The 24,981-nt window shown below is 39.8% G+C and overlaps 4 protein-coding genes across 7 annotated transcripts; 1 reads left to right on the top strand and 3 right to left on the bottom strand.

Annotated features, from left to right (window-relative positions):
• Window positions 1–252: 252 nt before the first annotated feature.
• Window positions 253–9,326, bottom strand: samm50 (SAMM50 sorting and assembly machinery component). Of its 2 annotated transcripts, none has more exons than XM_071911084.2 (15): window positions 9,183–9,326; window positions 8,078–8,188; window positions 7,359–7,460; window positions 7,174–7,261; window positions 6,566–6,672; window positions 5,618–5,748; window positions 4,940–5,027; window positions 4,410–4,538; window positions 3,769–3,840; window positions 3,577–3,663; window positions 3,107–3,177; window positions 2,822–2,889; window positions 2,317–2,463; window positions 1,416–1,557; window positions 253–600 (listed from the first exon to the last, which is right to left on the bottom strand). In XM_071911084.2, exons 1-15 carry the CDS (start codon window positions 9,201–9,203, stop codon window positions 555–557), a joined length of 1,410 nt encoding a protein of 469 aa, XP_071767185.2. In that variant the 5' UTR covers window positions 9,204–9,326; the 3' UTR covers window positions 253–554. The 2 variants fall into 2 exon arrangements, with proteins under 2 accessions (XP_071767185.2, XP_078139198.1); XM_078283072.1 differs by having other exon boundaries at window positions 2,317–2,473; window positions 2,823–2,889.
• Window positions 9,327–10,022: 696 nt separating this feature from the next.
• efcab10 (EF-hand calcium binding domain 10) lies at window positions 10,023–12,559 on the bottom strand. The gene is made up of 4 exons (XM_071911103.2): window positions 12,457–12,559; window positions 11,225–11,389; window positions 10,226–10,316; window positions 10,023–10,116 (listed from the first exon to the last, which is right to left on the bottom strand). Exons 1-4 carry the CDS (start codon window positions 12,557–12,559, stop codon window positions 10,071–10,073), a joined length of 405 nt encoding a protein of 134 aa, XP_071767204.2. The 3' UTR covers window positions 10,023–10,070.
• A 150-nt stretch (window positions 12,560–12,709) lies between these two features.
• Window positions 12,710–14,887, bottom strand: uqcc6 (ubiquinol-cytochrome c reductase complex assembly factor 6). Its single transcript, XM_071911096.2, has 3 exons — window positions 14,759–14,887; window positions 13,940–14,076; window positions 12,710–13,370 (listed from the first exon to the last, which is right to left on the bottom strand). Exons 2-3 carry the CDS (start codon window positions 14,045–14,047, stop codon window positions 13,251–13,253), a joined length of 228 nt encoding a protein of 75 aa, XP_071767197.1. The 5' UTR covers window positions 14,048–14,076; window positions 14,759–14,887; the 3' UTR covers window positions 12,710–13,250.
• A 1,196-nt stretch (window positions 14,888–16,083) lies between these two features.
• On the top strand, window positions 16,084–24,044 carry tdg.2 (thymine DNA glycosylase, tandem duplicate 2). 3 transcript variants are annotated; one of them, XM_071911087.2, is made up of 10 exons: window positions 16,084–16,187; window positions 17,745–18,052; window positions 19,147–19,346; window positions 19,563–19,632; window positions 20,400–20,535; window positions 20,807–20,889; window positions 21,052–21,146; window positions 21,785–21,956; window positions 22,571–22,696; window positions 23,585–24,044. In XM_071911087.2, the coding sequence occupies exons 1-10, from the start codon at window positions 16,177–16,179 to the stop codon at window positions 23,710–23,712; spliced, it is 1,329 nt and encodes a 442-aa protein (XP_071767188.1). In that variant the 5' UTR covers window positions 16,084–16,176; the 3' UTR covers window positions 23,713–24,044. The 3 variants fall into 3 exon arrangements, with proteins under 3 accessions (XP_071767188.1, XP_078139249.1, XP_071767187.1); XM_078283123.1 differs by having other exon boundaries at window positions 16,152–16,178; XM_071911086.2 differs by lacking the exon at window positions 16,084–16,187 and adding an exon at window positions 16,308–16,495.
• Window positions 24,045–24,981: the final 937 nt, after the last annotated feature.

Raw genomic sequence — 24,981 nt, 5'->3', positions numbered from 1 at the left:
GCTACGGAAGAAACGGTACAACGCATGCGCAAACTTCACGAACCGCGCAGCCGACTATAACACACGTGACAGTGGGGTGCGCAGTAATGTTGCGCAGTAACAACGTTTAGGCACAGGAATTAAACATTTTCTTGTTTGCTGGTTAAATTTCCAACTTTCATGTGTATGCCGTGATATGAGAGATGTAGAACGATTCAAATGAACAGACAACAGTATGCCATCATATAAAAATTAACAATCAGACAAACTATAGAGGGGTACATAATTTATTAGTGTACATTGTAGTCCAGACCACATTTACATTTGACTTATAAGGGCACTCGTGGTTTTATCTCCCCTTCTCGGTGTCTATATACTCTACCGTGTCAGTCTTGCATTGTTTGTACACGTACATACATCAACAGTAATCTTTTCCACATACAATAGTTTGGTTAGCTGTCCCAATTCGCAGCGACTTAAATTCTGTACAGGCGATTCCCTCTTCCAATAAAATGTCCCTTGTGTGAAACTCAAGTGCAAAACACAAGGATGCTCCAGATCAAAGGAACGTGATATCACAGGAATCGGATTCCTGCTCCAAACTGGACCCCGTCACATATCCTGCGAAGAGAGGAGTAAAACAGCTCAAATCAATATCAAAACAGAGCGAGAAGCCAAAAATATTCAATGCATGGGAAGACAGCGTTCTAAAAATAGTATTAATATTTTCTAGAGGGCGCTCTGGAAAATGGGGATAACATTCACCATGGCTGGAACTATCTTTATTGGTCTCTTTGGATGTCAAAATGCATAATGAAACAAAATATGTGTATTATAAGCATATCGCCCCATCCCTAATATTGTTGGGCGAGTTTACTGCCTATCCAGGTCTTGATCATGCTTGGACTCGCTCCCCAAAGCTGGAGTGAGCTTTCCATCTCAGGGAGGACAGCGGAGTTGCTCCCTATCTTCCATCATAACCTGAAAACGAATTTCCTCAAGAAACACTTCACTTTTCCCTCCCCTCTAAATCTCCAACCCTTCCCTATCTTCCTCCTCTACTTAGCGACTCATGTTGTTTTGCTTTCTTTTATTTTCTACCTTTTCTCTTGGGCTCTTACTTTTTTTTACCTAGCACTTCTCTAGATTACATGATCATTGTAGGTTCACAGGAACATTTGTTAGATCTGTTGTCTGGGCACTGTGACTTTGACCCCTGCAGTTTTTACTACGCTGTAAATATGTGTGTATGCAGTGCTGTCTGGAGGCAGGTTTTGTCTTTGTTTTGATTTAGATTCATCATTCATCTTTGCACCTGCAGGGGGTGTTAATTTACATACTTCTTATATAGTATGCCTTTAATGCCTAAAAAGTGAATGTAACTGATGAGATTTAAAATCAGCGTGGCTACTACCAGCTAACTCAACCGTCCCTACCTGTCTCCACTCTGGACTCCCATGGGAATGCAGTAGTTGAGCTCCAGTCTGGCAATATTTCCCAAACGCAGCACGATGCCCGCTCCGTACGACCAGCGGATACACTCCGCCAGTTTCTTCAAGTGCGCTTGTGGGCCCTCACCTGAGGAAAAACACAAATGTTGAACCTCAGCCAGACAGAAAACCATGAACACCAGAAACTCTGCACCAGTCTGTATTAGAACTTGGTTCAGTCATTAAAGTTTGATCCCATGCTCACCCAAACAAGGAAAACCTCCAAACCTGAACCGACCCCAAGCGATACGGCCTTTTATGAGCCCAAAACTTGCTAAAGATGGACTGCTAAACAGTATTGGCACTACTCATAGATTCACATATATCTCTAGCAGGATTGGATCCTAGGCCAATGGGGGCACGCATGTGGTTCCAGAAGTGGGAGACTCAACTACTTAACCATCTCTGGGTACACAGTATTTTTAGCCCTGCGACAGCAGGGGCTCTAAGGATCGCAATGCTGGTCGGTCGCTTCACCCATGTGACCACTTTTGGTCACATGGGTGAAAGTGTGCTGCAGGGAGTTAGACTGCAGACTCTCAATCAGGAGACCCAGGTTCAATTCTCAGCAGGGACGCTTCCACAAAATTCAGTGTCATGGGGCTGTTAGACTCTTAGTCTCATTTAAACCTGAGCTCAACCTGAACCAAAGTTAAAAATTCAGCCTGAACCAACCCTAGCCCATCGGATCCCATTGGGTCCCATCGAGTTCAAACATAAATGTCAAGCTCATGTCATGTCATGTCAAGCATAAAGGACGAACCTTTCAACTTAATGTACAACTTACCTACCTTAACATAACAGATTTTCATTGCATTGGTGCTCACTCTGTTTCTAAAATACTCACCATAGTTGAGGTTACACAGGTTCCCGGCGTTGAGGAAGAAGTGTGTTCTGAAGAGGTCGCCGAAGCCGCCCTTCCCCGGTCTGAAGGGTAGAGGGGTGTAGAGGTGGAGGCCTCCGGCCCAGTAGGCCTCTCCTCCCAGGTAGTCACCTGCCATGCCAGTAATACCAGTAAAGAATGTTTCAATTCACCATCAAACTTTGGATTGTTTCATTCAGACCAGCAGGGGTCCATGGTTTATCAGACCATAGAGGCAAAGGGTTAAAAGTGATTTCACTTTAGTTTGCATACCCAAAAGAATTCATGAGCAGTCGACCAACGATTTTTGGATATTCATAGCCATGGCGCTCGTTTGATTTAACACATACACAAACTATGACAATGTCACCTAGATTATATATTGTCTGTGTTCTACTTCATAATGAATTATTTTGCCTCTTCTGATGATGCAAATTTTGAAAAAACAAAAGCCAGGTTACAAAGCTGCCCAGCCAGGTTAATGTCTCACCTTCACTCTGCGGGCCCATACTGTACATACTGAATCCTCTGATACTGGTGGGGCCACCAAGATAGAACCTACAAGGCGGATACACACACACACACAAAATACCATTTGACATACTGTATGATACAATATTTGATACAGTTATGAGCCTTAGATGAGTACAGAAAGAAGCCTAAATTTCATCAAGACTATAGTTTGTAAACGGCTCTGGGCAGACTACCAGCACAAGTGAGATCTAGTTGATCAGTATCATGGTAACAGGTAGGTGCACTGACAGGATTTCTGTACCTGTCTGCTATGCATGTTGGCTTGTCACCAAAGGGCAGGAGCAACCCGCCCCACATTGAGGCAGAAAGGACCTGGAAGAGGGAGAATGAAATTTGATTTTTTTTGCACAGAATGTCAAAAACAAAAAATACAGTATTTTTTGAGACAACATTTAACTTTTTATCCCTGGCTTATAAAGCAATACACCATGTTTTTGGGAAATTAGCCCACTGGACACTAAAATCATCTGTGTGCTCCAAGCTAACACATGAGCATACAATATGTTGAGTAATCATATGCAACTAGCTTTATCCAAAGTAAGAAGACTGATCTTTTGTTAGTGTTTTTTTATTATGTGTATGTATTTTATTATTATGTATGTGGTTTTGCTTGTCCTTTGTCCCAGTAAAACAGCATCAAGTTAACTGTGTTAAGTCCCTCTGGATAAGAGCGTCACCAAAACGGCTAAAATGTAAAATGTGGAATCTCACAGAGTCCCAGAAGAGCGTTCTGTTCAGCTGGATCTCAAAGTCTTCCTTCAGGAAACTGGCGTCTCCTCCGCTGTAACCAGCCAGCTCCTACGCAACATAAACACAACATCAGCCTGGTGGACAAGATCGGTCACACTGGGTTCGTATACACCAAGGTTCAGAAAGGCTCTGGCTCGGTGGTGAACAACAAACCTGATGGATCTTCAACAGGCCGCCTTTCCTGGGAAGGATGGAGGAGTTTCTGGTGTCGATGACCATGGCATGCTGAGAGAAGAGAAGGTCAGTACTGTATGAGACCACAACCAACCTACTGCTGGACAATATCTCAGGATTACTATGTCTCATTTGATATTTAATCTGTTTCTGTTAGGTGTCACTGACTCTTTTTACAATGAACAACACTTTATAGGGCAACTAGTCATGGAAAACCAAGTCGTGGAATTTGAAAACTGAAATGAAATATCATGGAAAATAGTTCCCAGTCTTTTTTTCCGAAACTCAAGTGCTCAATTGCAAGTCAAGTTCTGAACGTTAAGCTCAGCTGCAGGTAGATCTAGTTACGCTTGAAAGAGTAAAAACCTAAAAAACAAATTTCCTGGTTGTGCAAGTGCCAGGTGACAACCTAAGTTGTAACCCAGAAGACATGGGATGTTTAAATCCACTATTCAACATAAAAAGGTAACATATGAACGTAGACTAAAAAATATTTAGTGGGAAATTTCACTATAAGTCATGAAAGATTCATGGAATTTGTTCAGCAAAATATGAAGGAACCCCTACAGCTAATTCAGAGTTTGCAGTAAAATCTCCACTGTGAAGTAGAGGGCAGATACCGAAAGCGAGGACTTGAGGGAATGTCCGCTCTCCTCCCTGACGGCGAAGGAGGCGGTGCGAGCCAGACAGCCCAGCTCTCTCCACACTCCCTCCCACTTCAGGGTCTGGTTGGTCTTCCACACGGGGAACTGTTGGTGGGCAAGAAAAGCAGACACTGTTAACAAAGTACAGTTCAATACGTAGAGTAACTTGAAGTATAGTTGTTGGGGATTGAACATTTTGGGGTTTGTTTTAGCGCTTTCTTTAAAAATGAAAAACCCTCCCTCAGATACTCTTACACTGTTGCATAACATCAATCTGTGATGTTCACAGATATACATTCCAATATACATTGAACACATTCCAGGAGTTATTTTGTGATGAAGTGTTGTAATTTAGATTTTGAAAAGAATAAAGTAAAAACACAAACCAAATATGTTAATTTACTTAATCCAAGTGGAAGGAGGCAAGAGAGTGAAAACAACAAATTTGGTATTGCGTAAAAGATGAACAAATAGCCATGGCACGTAAATAGAAAAAAAGTATTTACACTCATTTCTGTGGAGACGCCTCGGTCCGTCTCCCTCAGTGAACTCCATGGAAACTGGCCTGTTACTTTGTACAAGTTGATTGAGACGCTGAAAGTGGAAAAAGAAAAAAAAACACATCAATCCCTTACTTCAAAAGAACATAATACAGTATATAAAACCAAAAACAGTGCGTATGTGACATACCAGCCAAGGATTAGCCTCCTGTTTGGCCGAGCTCTACAGCTCCAAATATAACAAGAGGCACTTGAGCTGCCTGATGTCCCGCCGTAATCACCATGATGTATTAAACATAACCAGTTATGGTAATGAGGTCATTAATTAAGCTAATTAATGCACTAATTCGCAATTATATCTATGTCAACATACTTGTCTTCACATAACATGGGTGGTATTAATATGAAGTCTGTATCTTAATATGTAGAATTAAGGAATTATAGTAGTTTCAAGAAAATCTGTTGTTCCTCATTAATATGCAAATTTATGCCGCACAGTGCTCCAAAATCTAATCAGATCATCTACAGGGGGAACCTGTGCTGAAGTTTCTATCATGTATTGTTCTTGAGTTACTGTTACCAAAATGTGTCTACACACAGAAAGACATAATGTCCTGCGTACCATGTACCATGGTGCTGGGAACTAAAACATAAACTAATAGTAATGATGTAGTCCCGTCTTACTTGCGCTCAAAGTGTCCTGGCTGAGGTTTGAAGAAGGAGAGGCCGTAGGACGTCTCTTTGGTGCCGTAGGAGAACTGGAAGGTCAGCTTCTCCGCCCGACCAAACACGTTGGGCAACTTCACGCCCAGAACCTGTAAAGTGACAGTGAGAGCTAGTCAGGGTTTCCTTAACATTCATTCTCCGACCGCAAGAAAAGCATCAAAATTAAGAAAACTTTTACAATCAATTTTACTCAAAAAACAAACACGTATAGGTTTGAGTCAAATATATGTCTATTAGTACCTTTATCATAACCAAGTTTCCCAATCAAGATTACCTTAGTGCTGCAGCATGAAGTAGAAGTAACACTGGGAATGGATGTGGAACCAAAAAGCAGCACACTAAAAAACTAGTCAACCTCTTTGGGCCACAGAAAATGGAAATAGCTGCTGCCTCATAGCGCAATTGAGTTAACTGTAACCCAACACCATCTGAACATTATGTGTATGCAGAGTGTTTCCTTTTCATTCATTTACCAGTAGTGGGCCACCACAGCAAGAATATTACCACCAGTACTAGTTTACCCCTAAAACACAAACACGCATAGTCCCAATGTTATGAATTCAGGCCTGTCCATGTGTCTTGTAAGGTTGTTACTCTACCATCCACTTCTGCAGATAATCAACCATTATCTGGAGGTTGTATTCAATTGTAAAAGTTTTCCACCATGCAACCAAACAACCATTGCTATATAAACTTATATGGGAAACATTTGTGTGCAGTATAATTTCCTTTTAAATTTTGTTTTACTTACTTGATATCACTATGCACTGATCATTAAAGACACAAACTGGCAACCCACAGACAACAGAGGAAAAGTGCAATGAGGCAAATCTGACACGTTGAATGAATCCACAATATGAAGCCTATCACAAAGGTGTTGGTGACAGGAGCCATGACGGCGCTCACCATGCTTCCTTCATTGTTGCCGACCATGGTGTTGTAGCTGCCCGTCATCCGCCTCAGCTCAGTCACCTCAAAGGTCACGTCGAGGCCGTTAGGGAGAGCGTCCACGCCTGGAGAGGAGAACACAGATACATTTGGCTTGTTTTTGAATCCGGACACACAGTGAGTCAAACATGAACACTAACATCTTCCACATTATATTAGCAGCTTCAGAACCGCCACTTGCAGAAAAATAATCCATTTGTTTGCTCTCCAATGCAACCACAATAACAGAAATATGGAAAATGAGATTGTAATGATTTGACGAATGCTTTTAAAGGAATGCAACAGATGTCTCAATGATGGCAGGTGTCTAGATATGGAGATATGGAGGTGATGTAGTGACTTTCACTGTGTTTTAGCATAGCAGTAATCTTACTAGTTCTTCATTCAGTACACAGCGCTGAGTAACAAGAGTACATTGACCCTTCCTGGGGTTCACAGTGTGGTCAAACATTACAACATCAATTACATTCTTCAACACAGAAAAAAATCATTATTATTAGCACATATTTATTAACAAAGCGCCCATGTATGACAGATGTTGTTGAAGGCCGTGCAGTTGACGGTACCTTGTGATGTGTCAATAACAACTTCCACTTTTCTGAAGATGCCGAGACGCAGCAGCTTCTGTCTGGCTTCATGGGACCTTTTCATCACCTAAAACAACACAGTGAACCATACTTTATAGCAGACTTTGGGACAAGAATAAGTATAGTATATATATGAGTATATATCTGTGGTAACATGTACTCACATCAATTAAATTCCTTGCCCGGAAAACTTCAGCGATTTCATAAGTCAGCAGGTCCTCCTTGGTTCTTCCCAGCCCGTCTATGTGAACTTGCTGAACTACAACCTGAGGAACAGAAAAGAAAGACACCATGTGAAGAAATCCCAAATCACTATATCCATTTTTCAGAAAAAATCATTACCTGTAGTTCGTCATGCCATGTCTCTAAAATCTAGAAGATCTAGTCTGTAAAAGTTATAGTAGTTTAAGCTGATTAAAGCTGCACTCGGCAGCTTTACATGTTGGCAGCCCCAAATGGCAGTGAGAGGAAACACATTTTGCAGACACTCGTGTTTATCAACTTGGCTGGTCTGTGATGCTTTAGACAGATTGTATTTCACTCTTAAATTTTAATTTGTAACTTCCTGTGTGCCAAGAAAATTCCCCGCCAGTGACCATATTTGGGCAAATAGACAGGGGGATGGGACGCTCTTCTCTGTTGCAGCCCTACTTCATGATGTGGGCTGATAAGACAGCTATAATTTTATGTAAAAATATTGCCTAGTGCAGCTTTAAGTTACTTTTTTGGCTAGCAATTATTTACTAAGAATAGATGTCACTTATTTCAAATGATGGATTTTGAATTAGAACTCTTCACATCAAATATGTGATATATATATATCACATAGGCAAAGCCTGTTAAAGTCTTGTCTAATTACTATGTGGAACAACCCCAATCTTACATTCTTGTTTTCCAGAACTTCTTGCTTCGGCTCCTGCTCAGCGTCCGGAGCCTCGATGTCGTCGGCGTGAACTCCGAGCTCGGGCCCCTGCATGGGCAGAGGGTCCAGGCTCTGCAACACAAAATATAATACAAATAAATCAGAAATACAGCGTTGACAAAGTGCTTTGACAATCAAAGTACACATCAAAGTCATGAAATGAATTAGGACAAGCAAAGAACAGATGGTAAATACCAATAGAATAAAAGACATCACTTAAAAGCAAGATTATAAAGGTTGGTTTTAAGAAGGGCTTTAAAAGATGATGTAAACAACACAAACTATTAATGATAATAACAATAAACCTTATTTGTATAGCACTTTTCTAATAACAGAGTGCTTTGCAGAAAACAAAATTAAGATGCCAGGTTGCAGTGAGTGCACACTGTCTTCACTGGGTACCAGTGTTGTTAAACCTCTAACAGTGTGTTGACTGCTGCATGGATAGAGGCACTTGCATCCCTCACCACTGGCAAGGAATGGTATGTACACTGGCTGTCAAAGGTTTGGGGACACCTTTTCTAAATTTTCAAAGTACTATTTGATTTTCTCTGTTATTTTTCAATGAAGAAGTAAGGAAATAAATGCCTGCAGTGCTTTTGTTAACATAAAATAGCTATTTACTTACTATTTACTGGATATACAGTATGTATTCAACACCCAGATTCATGTTCATCAAATGTGTTCTTTGGTATGAAGAGAGGGTTTTGCCTGCAGAGGCCTGGCAGAGCATCTCTAAGGACCGCCTGGAAAAACTGACTGTTCACATGAAGAAAGTGTGTGGAGCAGTTCCAGATGCTAAGAGAGGTTTTTTGCTGAACGTATAGTTTTAATGTTTTAGTGTTATCGTCACAAATATTCGCATGTATGGTTTTTCTCAAAGTAAACCTAGTTAGTCTTTAATTTAAGTAACTTCCACAGCAGGGAATAAACTCGTTGCCTAGCTGCAGACAGTGAAGTGAGTGAGTGAGCCATGTTGAGGCAGCGGGCCTGCTGACAGCACAGCCGCGCTGCGCTGCACAGAGGTCAAGCTGCTAGCTAAAACATTCACGCTAATTGTCCTTACCCGGGCATGGACGGTCCCCATGCTCAGCTCTACAGCGCGCTGTCCGGCTAAATGTACGAAATACTTTGGTTGAAAAAGAAACACTAATTTATAATTGGTCGGAGAAAGGCGAAACCCTGTATGAGGAGGACGCCATGACACTTCCTGGCCACGCCTTCTTCTGCTGGGGTGCGTTCAACATCTGCGCAACGCTGCAAAATCAAAACCCTGATTCAGCCTCTGTTGTTTGTTGTTGTGTTTCTTCTTCTTCTTCTTCTTCTTCTTCTTCTTCTTCTTCTTCTTCTTCTTCTTCTTCTTCTATTAGTTTGTGTTTTCTTGCATCCACGAGAATTCAGAGTGAAATGAAACCTCAAACCTTGCCAAATAGATCACAAAAGTCTTTGCTTGATTGGTTGAATGTATTGAACTTAATTCTGCTTATTGATTTCAATTTCTTTTAAAATATGAGCATTTGTCACAGGCACAAACAATAAACAATTTATTTTACAAAACTACAAAGTTTAAAAAAATAATAATAACAGTTGCACTAGCATGCAGTTCCCAGGCCTTTTATATGATGGAAGATTTTACAGACACAAACCCAAACTATTCCATTCCTGTTGACATCTCAACAATCCCACTGATGGTTAAATTTACAAATATTTCCACACAGAAACTTATGCAGACTTTAGTGTTAACAAGAATGAATACTTAAATATGTAAATGTAATTACTGCCTATAGCAAAATACACATCTTAACATTTACACTTTAATATAAATAATTATGTAAAATAGTGTAAAATAGTGTAAAATAGTGTAAAATAGTGTAAAATAGCAAAAAGCTCAAATCTCAATCAAAACATCCAAATTTATATCAATATTATAACATGGTAATATAATAACATATGTTTAAGATTGTCCGTATGTTGCTGAGCTTCTCCGCAGGCCTTCCCTCCTGTAACAAAGAAAGACAAAAACATGACTTTCCTCGAACAGTGAAAACCTAAAACGCCTGTGAATGTTGCCTTCCTTCATGCCGTTAAGATGATAGAAGCTGCTCTTACGCCTCTCTTTTGAACGCCTCTTGGGAAATCCTGTCTTCATCTGCACCTTCAGGACACTCGTTTATGTCTCTTATCCCCAGAGTGGTCAGTGCTGCGGGAAGAAAAGAAGAAATGGCTTTGATTTAGTCCAGGGTGTCCTTATGCTGGAAAAACTACGATGTGCTGATATTATACTGCACTGTGGTTGTATCCAGAAGTGCTGAAACGATTAGCTGATTAGTCGACCGACAGAAAACTAATCAGTGATCATTTTGATAATCGATGCATCGTTTTAGTCTTTGATCAAGTAAAAATACCAAACATTTGCTGGTTACAGCTTCACAAATGCAAAGATTTGCTGCTTTTCTGCATTTCATATCATCATAAAATTATTTTTTTTGCTGCTGGTCAGACTAAGTAAGCAATTTTAAGAATCACTTTGGGCTCTGGTAACTTCTGATGGGCATTTGTCATTATTTTTGACATTTTATAGACTAAATGATTAATCGAAAATATAATTGATAGATTAATGGATAATGAAAATAATCAGTAGTTGCAGCCCTATTATCCAGTGATGTATTGGTAAATTAAATGCACAAATGCACAAAACTATGAACTGCATATAGATACTATATATATGCATACACAGAGACACATAAAAGACAGATTAATCATAAATATATGCAGTTAATTATATATAGTAAGACCTATAGGTTCTAATCAATAGGCTATATGGAAAAAAAATGTTTTTGTTATTATTATTATTGTAAATTTGTAATAATAGTAATAAGAAATAAATAAATAATATAGCATAATTAGTGGGCTCTATTACAGAAAATAAACAAACAAATAAATAACTAAATAAAGAATATTCATTGTTTTTGTTGTGGCCTATAGCTAGCTAATATACATAAAAAATAGATTTAATGATATTTTGATACTGTGGCGATGTTAATTCCTCTTCCCCACATCCATTATTAATCATGAACCCTAACAGCGTCCATGTCCTGTGCTGCTCACCCTCCTTGTACTGGGCATAAGTGATGTATTGTTGGTTGGCGGGGTCCAGGATCCCGAACACAGCGTCCAGGTTGGAGTCTGAGAAGAGGCGCGGTCCCTCCACACTCCTCTGCTGACAAACCTTCAGCTGCTCCAGCTGCTCTATCAGAAACTCTCTGGGATTCTCTGCAACAACAACAACTGCTGTAATCTTTACATCACATATTTGTCTTTCTCCTAGGATAAGATGAAACTTTATTGATCCCTGTGGGGAAATTAGGTCGTTGCAGCAGCAGAAGTACCTAACAGGATTCAGCAGGGGAAAAAGAAAAGGATAATACAAGCACAATAAATATAAAAACTAGGCAATGAAAAACAGTATAAATAGAGTAAAAGTAATACAACAATAAAAACAAAAAAGTGATAAAATAGGGTATAAACAATTGAGGGATTATGTAAATGTATGTTGCCTGGAATTTACTTTTATTAATTAGTGCAGTGTATTTGAGTGAATATCAATAGTAGGCTAATGCACATACTGTATTTCACATTGTCTTTTTGTCTCAGTAAGTTCTGCAGCTCTTTTGTTTTGTAATCCTGAATTCATACTTGGCACATATTCATTCACACATTTCTACTCAATATGTGTGAGAGTTGTGTGTGTTTATATTAACAGCATTTGCTCTATTCTTATTTATAACCTACTCTTCTTTGTTGTGTTCTGTTGCTGCGGCCCAGTTTCCCCATGAGCACCATAAAAGTTTCATCTGATCCAATCTACTCTAATCTCTCATTTTTATAAACTAAACTTTTTTGTAATTAATTCCTCTTTTATCTAATTTGATGTTTATTTTATTGTGTTTTGTTGATTTATTTTATGCCTTATTGTGTCGTGATTTTATCTGCTATTTGTTTTGTGGTACTATTGTTGTATTATCCTGTCATTTTATATACTGTGAAGCACTTTGTAAACTGTAAAGTTTATTATTATGATGTAATCTACTGCACTCCTATCCATCTAACCTAATATAATTTAATATGGTCCAATCTAATCCAGTAAGAGAAAGTGTAATTTCCTGGATTTTGTCATTTAAAAGCCACAGATATTTTGTGTTGGTCTTTTCATCAGCTGTATGTTAAATTGGTAATATTAAAGCACTTGGGCTAACTTGCTAGCTTGTTTTACAAACCGTTAGCGCTGCTCGGCACACGGAGGGTGATGGAAGTGTAACATAAAGAGAATGAAGTCTAACCTGGTCTGTAAAAGAAGAGCATGCTCGTTAGATCCTCCATAAGTTCAACAATTTTGTGTTTTTGGAGATAATCAGCTGCTTCTTTCTCTCTTGGCGTCGCCATTTCTCCCCACTTATATTGGTTGCTAGGATACGCCAAACTCTCCTCTTCTACTCGCGCGATATTTGCTAACAGTCACACAGTAACCACATGAAGAGATTACAAAACATCTCCAGCGAGATATGGTCAAACAAAAAACATTTATTCTTCCTAAATATTTCTACATCAAACACTGACATTCGCAACAAACTTGAAAATATTCAACCATGGACAGAAGTTTTGTTTGATATTTTTGTTTTTGATGAAAGTTTGTCTACAAGGGGAAAAAACCCCAAAATGAAGTCAACATAGGCCAGATCATCTTAGTACAGTTACCATGCCTTCCTAATGCATTGCCTTACTGGGTTTATGATTAAGCCTTTTATCACTCATTCTAATAATGCAAACATATTCAAACAGAATGACAAGGTGCATTGACAACAGACTGATAAAGACTTGGATAAAGGTTGTATAAACCAAATGATCTTGTCCCAGATGAAGTCCACATCCTGAGCTGCCACATGCCAACAGTGCTGCAGATTCTTCCATTCCACTGTGTTCCATTAGAGAAGGAGAACACCAAAAACAGAAAATATCCCGAAAATGACTTTATTCTCAGGAAAGTTGCAGCATGTAGCTGTTGGCAAACATCAGAGGTTCAATAAAAAGTCCACTTGACTGAGTGTGCATCACAGAGCTGACATACAGTTGTGCATCAGTCCAGTTTCTGCTCAGATTTGAGCTGTTGTAACGCTGCAGCAGCCTCCTCTCTGGCTCTGTATCCCAGCAGCTCCGTCCTCAGCTCCCCAGGCTTGGGTGGGACGTCCGGTATACTCTGACAGACAGACAGACAGACAGACAGGACAAACACATACAGACACACGGATCAGTGAAAAACATGGGAATTTTCATATTCATTTTGTATATGTTCCCAGACTTTCCAGACATGTAAATGTTTATTGATTTATCAATACAGACAGTCAGGTGTACACTACCAGTCAATGGTTTGGACACACCACATTTTTCTTTATTTTTATTATTTTCCACATTTTAAAATAATAGTAAATACATAAAAATTATGAAATAACACAAATGGAATTATGCAGTGACCAAAAACATGTTAAACAAATCAAAAGTATCTTGTATTTTAGATTCTTTAAAGTAGCCGCCCTTTGCCTCGATGGAAAGGCAAAGGCTTTGGAAAGAAATTCATACATAGGCATCAACTTCACTGTTTATATTTGTCTAAACAAATTATTATGCATTTAAGCATAAGCCTTTAGATCAAAATGGCTTTTAAGATAATGAAAAACATAGTATATTCAATCGGGTGAGTCCAAACTTTTGACTGGTAGTGTATAGTTTACAAAAGCAACAGTTAAAGGAGTGAATTGTGTCCCTCACCAGATCAGGCAGGTAGTACTGGTGGACAGCCTGTGCTCCTGCAAACATGGCCAGAATACTGGACCCAAACATCCTCAGGTAGCGAGGCCAGGACACACCGGCCGGCATCTCCACAGACTGACGGGCTTTCACGCAACCTGGGAGGGGAGAGAGGTGATGATAAAATACTCAAAACTTAAAACAACAACATTCAAATAGATACAACTAACTCTTAAGAGGTACAACATGCATTCACTGAGGCTCAAAAGTGTGTCTATTCTCCTATATAGCAGGGTGGAGGCCATTCGTGAATTGAATTGAGAATGCATGGTAAATTCCAATTCAGTTTCTGGAGTTGGAATTGGAATTGCACCCGGCTGTAAGGAAACAGAACAAGACACAGAATTGAATTCCATTAAATTCCATGAAATTCCACTTCTAATAAAGGTTACTGTTGCTCTGCTATTCTCATTCATCACAAAGTGTTTATGCTTGAACCCTGAGTTGATATGAATCTGACTGACAGATCTGTTTAACCATCACATGACCAACTCTATATGAATCCTGTTCATACTGTCATGCAGTCACTTCACGTTATCTCTCCACCAGGACTGCCAACCACCTGCACAGTGACTTTCAGCAATAATTACTGGCATAGGAGGATAACTGTCAGTCACATTTAGCCAGACATAGACTGTAAGATCGCCATAAATGTTGATAGAGCCAGTAAAACTCTGACCTGTAGCAGAAACATGCGTGACTGTAGTTTACAGCTAGCTAGCTAACCGGCTAAGTTTAGATCCACACATATAACCGAGACGGTAATCAGCAGCAAATTACCTTGTTTTTTCCTGACATAGAAGAGACCAGATCAATAAATATCCAGTAGTTCTTCACCAGCATTATCCCATGTGTTGAGAGCCTGTCATTGGGACCAAGAAGCAGGTCACTTTGTTTAGCTAACACAGAGAGCAGGAAAAAGCAGTAAGCTCTCACTCTGCCCCCATTTCCGGGTACCACAAACGTGGTTAAAAGTCGTTAATGTAAACATTAACGAGGTATCTTCTCTGTAACGTCTTGGACCAGAAGTCACACAAAAACCCAAAGTAGAGCTAAAATGTACGATTTTGTGATGACTATTTTTATTTATGTATGTATTTATTTATTTTTTTAGGGGGGGAAAGAATGGTTGCTATGGTAACAGTTATGCTTATGCCATCTCTACATGTGGTAAAGTTGCATGTTGCATTCAAGTCAGATGGGAAAGAGATAGATAAGAGTTGTTCAAGTCAGATTTCAGGTGGTAAATACATAGAGATAAAACCGTTTTATATCGATGGGTAAATAGGCTACTTCTTGGGAACTCTGGCTTTAGTGATAGACCCCGATTTCTCAAACTTCCTGAATTCTGATGTCACCAACAAGGAAATACCTGCAGTCAAGTGTGGAGAATGATATTTGTTTCAAATAAAATGAACAAAATTAATCATATTTCATCACATAAGTGGTTTTGTGATCACAACACTTAAAATGTCATGGTAGGACGCAAGTTCTTGCTGGATTTTTCATTTGCAGTTGACATTGCACCATATGATTTGCTGTAAAACATGAACTTCAATGTGTCAAAGTGCATGTGTGTTAAATGTGGAAGCCTATCAGGAGCAACCAGAGAGTCTATTGAAAACTTCCATCATGGCGCCTTGACGGCTTCAAATGGGTTTGGATCGGTTTGAACACGTGGACACTCCCAAGTATTTGCTTTTAACTGCGGTTAATGGCGGCTAATCCCATTTAATGTGAACGCAGCCCAGAAGGTGTTCCTGTTTTTCCAGTATGGAGTGATTTGTCTTATCAATAGACGATCTTCGCTTCAACGCAGCCCGCTAGGTTCTTCTATGGTGTGAACTCGCGCTGGCGTTTCCATACGCATGCGCTCTGTCGCCTCCTAGTGTGCGTCAACTTGGACCAGTTGGAACCAAAACAGCTAATCTAGTGTTTGTACTCGATTAGACTACATATTTTAAAGAAATTAATGATTATTTTTTGATGATAAGAGGATATGTTTGTGAGGTTAACACGTAAAATTCTCATTAAAATCAGTCTGAACAGTCCACACTCCACCCAGTAGGTGGCGATAAACTATTTTCTTTCGCTAAAAGCATTCATCAAACAAAACGAAATGTTAAACGTTTAAATGGTCTTTGTTTTGGGTGGATTCTCAACCCTCCGTGTCGCTTTTTTGAAAACAAAAGAATAAAATGTATGACAGGTACGTTAGATTCCTTCTATTCCTTTCTGTGTCGCTGATCTAAACGCCAGTATTAGTTTCCAGACAGCAGTGGGACTGTGTAGTGTTGGTTAATAAGCTCTAGTCTTCCTGTAGCTGCTTCCATCTGCCGTCTTTGTGCCTTCTGAATGTGCTATAACCATCTTCTTCAGAGAGCTCCTATTGTCTGTGCCTATATCGATGCGTTTGACAGCAGAATGAATGTTAATTTATTCAAGTAAATCAACGGTTAAGATGGAGGAAAAGCAGTATACATCACTGACGGTTCCTTCGGATTATTTCCAGCAGTGGTGAGTTGGTGTTGGGGGTGCAGGTCGTGCATTCCTGGGAAACTTCCCCTGTATGTCCTTCATCCTCATGCATGAAATGGAGTAAAATAAATGCCATTGCCACACAACATCATGCATATCTATATGAGTTATATCTAGGCTTGTAGTAACTCATAATGTAATCACTTCCTGACAATGTAATAACTTGTCAAAATGTAATAAAATGTCCCTCTAAATGGTCGAAAATGTAAAACCTGTTAATGTCATAAAGTGGTGTGACATTTTTAACTGATGATGTAACTAATAATGTAATAACTTGTAATAATGACAATAATGTAATAATTCTAGAATGATTGGAATACTAATAATTCTAGATATTATATTATTAATACTATTATTACATCAAAATGTAAAATATGTTACAGCCTTTATGATATAATAAATACTGGCTAATGTAATAATGTGATGTCATTACATTATCTGGCAATTTGTTACATTAACAGGTTTTTTTGTTTGTTTGTATTTACATGTTTGACCCATTTAGAGGGGCATTTTATTACATTTTGACCAGTTATTACATTACATCTGGCAATTATTACATTATCAGTTGCTACAAGGCTTCATTGACAGGCCTGCAGTGGCTCACTGCCTATTTTCCAACTGCAAAATAGGTACAGAAAAAGCATGGACCTCTTCACTTCAAACCTAGAGCCGACTTCATAGGAATCATGATGTGTTTGGAACTTTGTTTGCAAATCCTATCGATTGTTTGTATGTCTTTATTCCATTCTAGACAATATTACAAGCTAACAACTTATTTAGGGTTGGAAGAGCTATTCATGGCTGTCATGGGCGAGTTGTGCCAGGATATGTTTTCAAAACTGATCCAAAAGCCCTCATGAAACCACTTTGGTCCAGATCAAACTTGGGAATAAAAACCAAAATGAGAGTTTGACTCAGATACTGATTGGTGCGGTGAATGAAATGCAGAGAATACAAACAGGGGTAGATCAGTGCATGTGTGTATGGAAGTATTCTGTCTTCTGTGTGTCACCTTCACCCACTTATTCACGCGCTCCATTCAACACCAAAGACACATTTTGATTTCTCTTCTATTTCTGTCCCGCTTCTTTTTTCTTCTTCTCATGCTCTCCCTCTGCCTCTTCGTTCTCTCTTCCTTCTTCTTCCTCTTACCTCCTTATTCTTCTTCTCTCTCGCTCTCTCTCTCTCTCTCTCTCTCTCTCTCTCGTCTTGCGCCCTCCCTCCCCAGGTACCAGTCCAGTCAGCAGCACCCTGAGGCCCAGCATGTGATGCCATATCACAACATGGGCCAGTACACAGAAGGTTCCAGAGAGGAGCCTGTCATGGCCGAGCTGTCCGTCCACCAGGAGCTACCTCTTCACCAGGACTTCCCTTCACACCAAAACTATGGCCCGGTCCACCACCAGGAGCTGGCCTACCAGCAGAGCTTCAGGGAGCACCAGCAGGCCGCCGTGCAGCACCGCCCGCTCCACCAGTTCACCAGGCAGCAGGAGCCCAGCATCCAGCACCAGCCTCAGCCTGCTGATCCAGGTCAAGGTACTGAAGCCGTCACTGAACTGTCTGAGAGTCCAGATTTTCAACGTAATTCTCCTTCAGACCCAAATGATTTTACAAGCTACTGTGTATCCTCAAAATCTACCAAATGTACACTGCTTTTTAGAATACTAATCTGCTTTCCTATGTATTTATTTCATGCTCCTTTACATTGCAGGGACTTGGGAAGGCCTTGGCAAAATATCCTAGCCTTCACCCCTAAATGGAAATTCAGTTATTAACTGCTCACCCCATGTTAGTTCAAACTTCATTGAAGTTCATACGAAAAACAAACACACAGCGAGTTAGCCTCAGCCAAGTTAATGGAGCCATCTTTTTACAGCTCCAAAAAATACATAAAATGTCCATCACATTTCTCCAAATAACTCCTGCAGCACAATCCAAGTCTAATGTAGCCAAAAGATTGCAATGTGGGTCCAAAAGTCCAATATTTATCTCATTATCTCCTAGATTTTCCTTAATGACAATGCTTTGTTCTCGAACACACCAACAGTCACATGCCTGGTAGTGCGTAAACCCTCCAGCAGTCTGGAGGGAGTCAGCAGACTGTGTTTGGTACTGTGCTAGTCCCACCTCCCCCAAAACTTCTGCTATAGGCTGGGGAGTTGTAAACAGTCTCCGCTCTTCCACCAAAAGCACTGAAGGGAGCTCGTTCTGGTGTGCATCACTGTATTGTCTCTGGTCTAATCTCAAACCAAACGCTCTTTACCACTTATCAACTTGGTCATTTATGTGCTCTTGTCACAGGATGTAGAAACCAAATGCATCTCAGTTTGTATTTCCAACTGTATTGGAAACTATCCAACTGTATTCTGTTTTTTTTTTTTCAGAATGCACTGTCAATTTAAACTAAAGTTGTTTTGTAAGACCTATGAGCAGTTTTTAGAATGGAGCCAAATGAGTGTTGAAGACTTGAGTTTGCACCAATTATCATTGTAACCAAAACTCAAAGGCAGTCGAGAGACTATTTTGAAATGTTCAACCAACAGAAAGTGGCCATTTGTTTACGTGTCAATTGGCTGAGTGGTTGGTTTGAGACTGAACCTGTGTCTCACTGTTTCCTCCTCTCCCTCCAGCTGCGACGCCGGTGAAGAGGAAGAGAGGAAGGCCGCCCAAACAGCAGGCGGAGGAGGGCAAGACGCAGGAGGAGCACGACGAGAACGAGGCCGCCAAGAAGGCCAAGAGGGCTCTCAACCGTTTCAACGGCATGTCAGTGGCTGAGGTTATGGCCAAAACCCTGCCAGACGTTATTACCTTCAATCTTGACATTTTGATAGTGAGTTATCCATTGAGGACCTACTGAGAATTTATTTTTTTTATTTGAAGAGGAGGTAGATTGATGGTTTGTGCCAAACTGCACGAGGGAATTTGCACAATTTTGCCAGCAAATTTTTGCACACATGCATCTCTGTGTTAAGGTCTCAGTCACAGAAGAAAGAAATAACAATTACCAGGTCTGTTGCTATGGTAACACCTTCATGTTTCTCTTCAGGTTGGAATTAACCCTGGACTGCTGTCAGCCTTCAAAGGACGTCATTACCCGAACCCAGGAAACCATTTCTGTATGTTGTAATTCAATTTCAATACGGTCAATAGATGATAACAAATACATGATATTATTCGTATATGGAAAAATTATGAATGAAGCAATTTCCCCATTTAACATTAATGCAGGTTTTTGCCAAAATGAGAGAATGTTGACAGTTGTGTCTTCAGGAGTCAGTAGTGTTGATTTTGATTTATCTACCTGTAGCTGCTCAGGAATGTTTGTCATATCACTATGTTTCTAAATTGTGCTAGTCACACAAATTTGGTTTTCCTTAAAGCATCCTATCACATTTACCATGTTTGTTTACTCTTGTGTATTTTCCTTATGTTTTGTGCACCATTTGATTTGGCTGCTTAAAGCCTGCTGGTAAGGCAGCCAAACATATTTGGTGCTGGCCAACTCTCACAGGGTGCTGATACTGTTTCTTACTCACAGTAGGTCCAGTATCAACACAGCACAGTGCTTTGCAATGGAAACATTATACTGCTAAGACCAAGAGGGTGAAATTCCCATGCAAATTTGTTACTGGCCCACTTTTAAAAGGTGCGAGGAACCAAACCTACACAAAGTCCGATGGTGTGCTCATATAGTCTTGTAGGTCCAGTGCAGGTACACAGCACATTACTTGCACATTACATGAAAATTCCTTAACCAAGTGGAAAACTAGTCTGGATCCAGCCTCATAAAAGCTTAATTTTTTTGTTTCAAATGAATTTGCTCGATAACCATGTACCCATTTTAATTTTGCAATTTGTCCCCGTTCTCTTCTTCTGTGTCCAGGGAAATGTCTGTTCCTGGCTGGTCTGACTGACGAGCAGCTGAACTACATGCATGACCAGAGCCTGCCGGAGAACTATGGCATCGGCTTCACCAACATGGTGGAGAGGACCACACCTGGCAGCAAGGACCTGTCCAGGTGAACAGGAAACTGTCGTCCAGCTCAAGTTTAAATGAATGCAGTTTCACTGAGACAAAATACAAGCATTCATGCAAATAGCCAGAGCTTTTTTACACTCACATTTTAGGCATTATGCTGCTGCTTTTGTCCAGAGTAATGCAGGATGAGTGCAACATTAGACTAAGGTCACAATGAAAAGAAAAATGACTTTCTACCTTGTTAGCTAATTTCCCAGAAAGGATTTGTCTGTTATTTTCATGCTGCTTCTAAAATTATTGTTTTGTCCCAGTAAGGAGATCCGTGAAGGAGGCCGGCAGTTACTTGAGAAGCTGCAGAAATACAAGCCATTAATAGCAGCTTTTAATGGGAAATGTAAGAATATTATATCACTTATCCTATTTTACTCTCTCATTTTGCTTATTTCAATTAGAAATGTTTAGATGGCTGATCCATAAAGTCATTGGGTATTTATTTTATTTATTTTGTCTAGACAGTATAATAATTTAAATTTTCCTCATTGTTGTGTTTTGGCAGGTATTTACGAAATCTTCTGCAAAGAAATCTTTGGTGTGAAGGCAAAGAATCTTGAGTTTGGTTTACAACCCTACAAAATCCCCGAAACTGAAACAGTAAGTTCCCAGGCAGCAGCAGAGATGGTGAACAGGAGAGGGAGAGGAAGCATGATGTGTTCAATTGATGGGAGGAAAATGGTCTTCTTAAGTGAGCGGGGAAAAGACAGATACTTTTTCATTCCTATTATAGCAGCCAAACACTGCACAGACTTTCCTCATTTTAAATTAAGTAATATAATGGATTAACTCTTTCTTGGTAGTCGACAATACTGTACAACAATAGAAATGTGCACAGTCAGATTTTGTGTTCTCCATGCTGACTTCACTTTTCTAACATAAAATTCACACCAACAAACATTTCAGGGTATTTGTTTTATTTCATTCCACATTTGACATAATCATAAGCATCTCATGCTCCTAATGTGATTTGATCCACCATATCTAGTATGATATCCCTTTAAACTTGTTTATTTGGTTGCCTGGCAACATAAAACACAGCCTAGTATATAACACCTTGTAACCAAATATAACTGTCCTATAAATATAAGATTGGTGTCAAAATGCCCAGAATACCCTTGGATTTGATTAAAAAATTGAAAGTCTCTGGTAACGGTTACAGGTTGAATTTCACTGAGATAGACTCAACAATATGATTACACAGAGTCCAGCTTCACAGCATGTTTCCTTCCGTCCAGGTGTGTTACTTGATGCCGTCGTCGAGCCCCCGCTGCGCCCAGTTTCCCCGTGCGCAGGACAAAGTGCATTTCTACATCAAGCTGAAGGAGCTGCGGGACCAGATCAAGGGCGTGGCACCCAGGCCCGACGTGGAGGAGACCCAGTACTCCTTCGATCTGCAGCTGGCTAAAGGTAAACAGTCGGTTCAGATCCCCTGTAGCTATAGAGCGGAAACGTCCGGTTATGGAAGTAAATTTCCCATTCCCATTCCCATAATGGTTTAACTGTGTAAGGTAGACTTACCACGAGCTATCAGATCGTAAAACGACTATATACTGCATGTTCCTGTAGAAGCCGTCAGCCAACCTGATTTCAAATTCATTGTTAACAAATAGTGTTTTATTCCTTATTATTTAGTTCTTTGTGAAATACTACACTACCCACAATCTTTAGCGAGTTCCTACCAATTGAATAACAGAATCGAAACAACACCAGAAACAACATGTTGGAAAATGATAGAACAATAAAATCCATAAAATGACAAGGGAAATAAAAAACAGAAATAAATTGAATTAGCCCTAATGCAGTAAATTCAATAATATGGGAAGTGATTGGTGAGTGGTTATGAGGGTGTTGTGAGTGTGTTTGCATGTTTGTGCGTACACTAGAACACTCAAGACATATACAGTACTGTTCAGTCTGTGTTGAAATAGTGAACAATAAGTTGCCCTTTAATGTCATTTTCACAAACGCAGTGATGTCTGAGGTGAAGATCTAATTCGTTGCTTTTGCTTTTTGTTCTGCAGAGGATGCCAAGAGGATTGCGATCAAAGAGGAGCAGGTGGATCCGGAGTATGAGAGCTGCGGCGGGGCGCATGAGGACGCGAGGCAAAGCAGCAGCTACTGCAGCATCCCCGCCACTAAAGAGACAGGTGAGAGTTCATACTGTATGATGGTTACCGTCCGCTGCTGTCCGTCCGTCAGACATGATATTTCAGGTGATATGTCAGACGCCACTAGGTGGACTTGGAGGGATGATGTACCTTCGTGCTCCAGAGTATCTAAAATTACACTGATGGGCTTAATGGGGGCTGTAATTAAAGGTCAAAATGTTAAACGTAAACATGATATCTCAGACAGCACAGGGATGATGCATTTTGGCACTGTGTGTTTAAAAAAAATTGAAAATCCATAACTGCTTCACCACTGGTCTGTTTTTGATAAAGCTAGGAGGGATGAAGCATCTTGTTACTGATTGGCCCAAGGGTTGCCTGCATCATTTGTGAGGGATGACATGTTTCACTTGTTTCACATGGTTTTGTAGACTAGCTATTGCTATTACTAGCTAATACTGCAAAGGATTTACTGTTTTAGTGTGCAAACATCCAAAATCCCGACCAGGTGCTTGATAGAAAAAGGTGAGACTGAAGTAGAATAAATAAACCTGCACAGTGGTTTGTGGTTTATTCAGCAACATTTCGACTTCAACTGGTTTTCATCAGGCATATGAGGTTGAAACTTTTCTGTTTTGTAGAAACAAAGTGATAAAAACACAGCGATGAAATGCAGTGATTAAAAAAACATAGAAAGAAGATGGAAAATAGTGCTCCGTTGTGCTCCATATACCTGGAAGAAACTGCAGCATACCTTGAAGTTTGATGCTATGGCTGCAGTGGGACAATTTCTCTTTAAAATGCCTTTCTGATGGTGGCCTGAAATTAAATCATTTGCTCAACTGCTAATGTATTGGAACCAGTGTTAATTCCTTTGAAATGCCCTTTACAGACAGTATGTTTCTTTTTTTCTGCGGTATCTTTCAGAAATGGACAGTAAAGGCCCGGCAGCCGGCATCATGACGTGGAACCAGTGGACGCCGGAGTCGTTTGCCGAGCAGATACCAGATATCAGCTGTAACAGCAGCAACATACCTCACCCTCAGCTGGGATAAGAAACCCTCTGAAGACACCACAGAAGAAGAGGAAATGGAAGAAAGGTCATCGGGTCATGCAGTTTCCTGGGGCATCATGATGTGTCACACACGGGAGAAACGGCCCTCCATGCCTGGACTCACATTTTCAAACTCTCTCCGACGACTGTTCGTTTTTGGTGTTATTTTTTTTTACAACTATTTATTGTATTTCATACAGCATGTGTGTCCAGTGACTTATTTTTGTATTTTGAAAGAATGGGATTTTATGATTTATGACTTGTAAATGTGTAATTGTACTCTGGAATTTCTAATTTGTGATTACAGAGCTATTAAAACCCTTGTTAAACTGGCTTGCATGCTTACGTTGTGTGATTGTTGCCACTATTCATGTTAAACTGGAATGTATAACCTAATGAATTTAGGAGGAACTGTAGGATTTGACTGATGTGTTTGTCCAGACAATTCAAGACCAATGATACAAGAATGAATAGTGCTTGGTCTTAGGCGAAAAGTTAGATTTTCACATTAAGGTGCAAGGTTAATGGAACAATGACCAACTGACCCCTTTTGTCTAATCTGACCTCAGTTAAGTAAACTCTCAAGAAAGTGTACAAACAAAGCAGGGAGCCAATTATTGGTTCATGAAGCAACAACACTTTAACTGTCTTAAAGTGCAGGGTAGAAGTGTCGTAAACCCACAGAACTTTATTTTAAATTCTAGTCAAGATCCCAAGGTTTCCAAAGATACCAAATATGTCAGGCTGAATTACATGTAAATGTGTATAAAATGATGCACAAACATCTAGATTTTTTCCATTCGATGTAATGATGAAGTCATAAAAAATGGCGTCTTGGGTTTGAATATTTCACTCAATATAAGCAGCTATAGCTTCAATGAAGCATTGGAACAAGCAGATACAGAATATGTGTGTGACATTGTAGTACAGTCTGGAAAAAAAAAATCTAACTTTGAAGCTACTTAGGAGGAAATGTAAGGGGAAACTCAGAGTGCAAGTGTTTCAGCTTCATGGCTTCATGCCTTCATGATGACCTCAAAAATCTCAGAGATGCATACAAGCAACACACTGTATGTTGAGGGTTTCTCCGAAGTGGTGTGAAAGATTCAGTTTTAGCAACTTAATTTATCAATTATTTATAGATAATTACTATACACACAGAGAACCGAACCTACTCTAAAAATTCACCAGTAAATGATTGCTTTCAATTTTCTTGAACTCATATGAATCATGAAGCTCTATTACAAGAGCATGACAACTTGAAGTTGTT

This window comes from Centroberyx gerrardi, chromosome 4 (assembly GCF_048128805.1).
Source record: "Centroberyx gerrardi isolate f3 chromosome 4, fCenGer3.hap1.cur.20231027, whole genome shotgun sequence".
Lineage (NCBI taxonomy): Eukaryota > Metazoa > Chordata > Actinopteri > Beryciformes > Berycidae > Centroberyx > Centroberyx gerrardi.
Note: the sequence above shows the minus strand (reverse complement) of the source record. Positions and strands in the feature narration are given on the sequence as shown.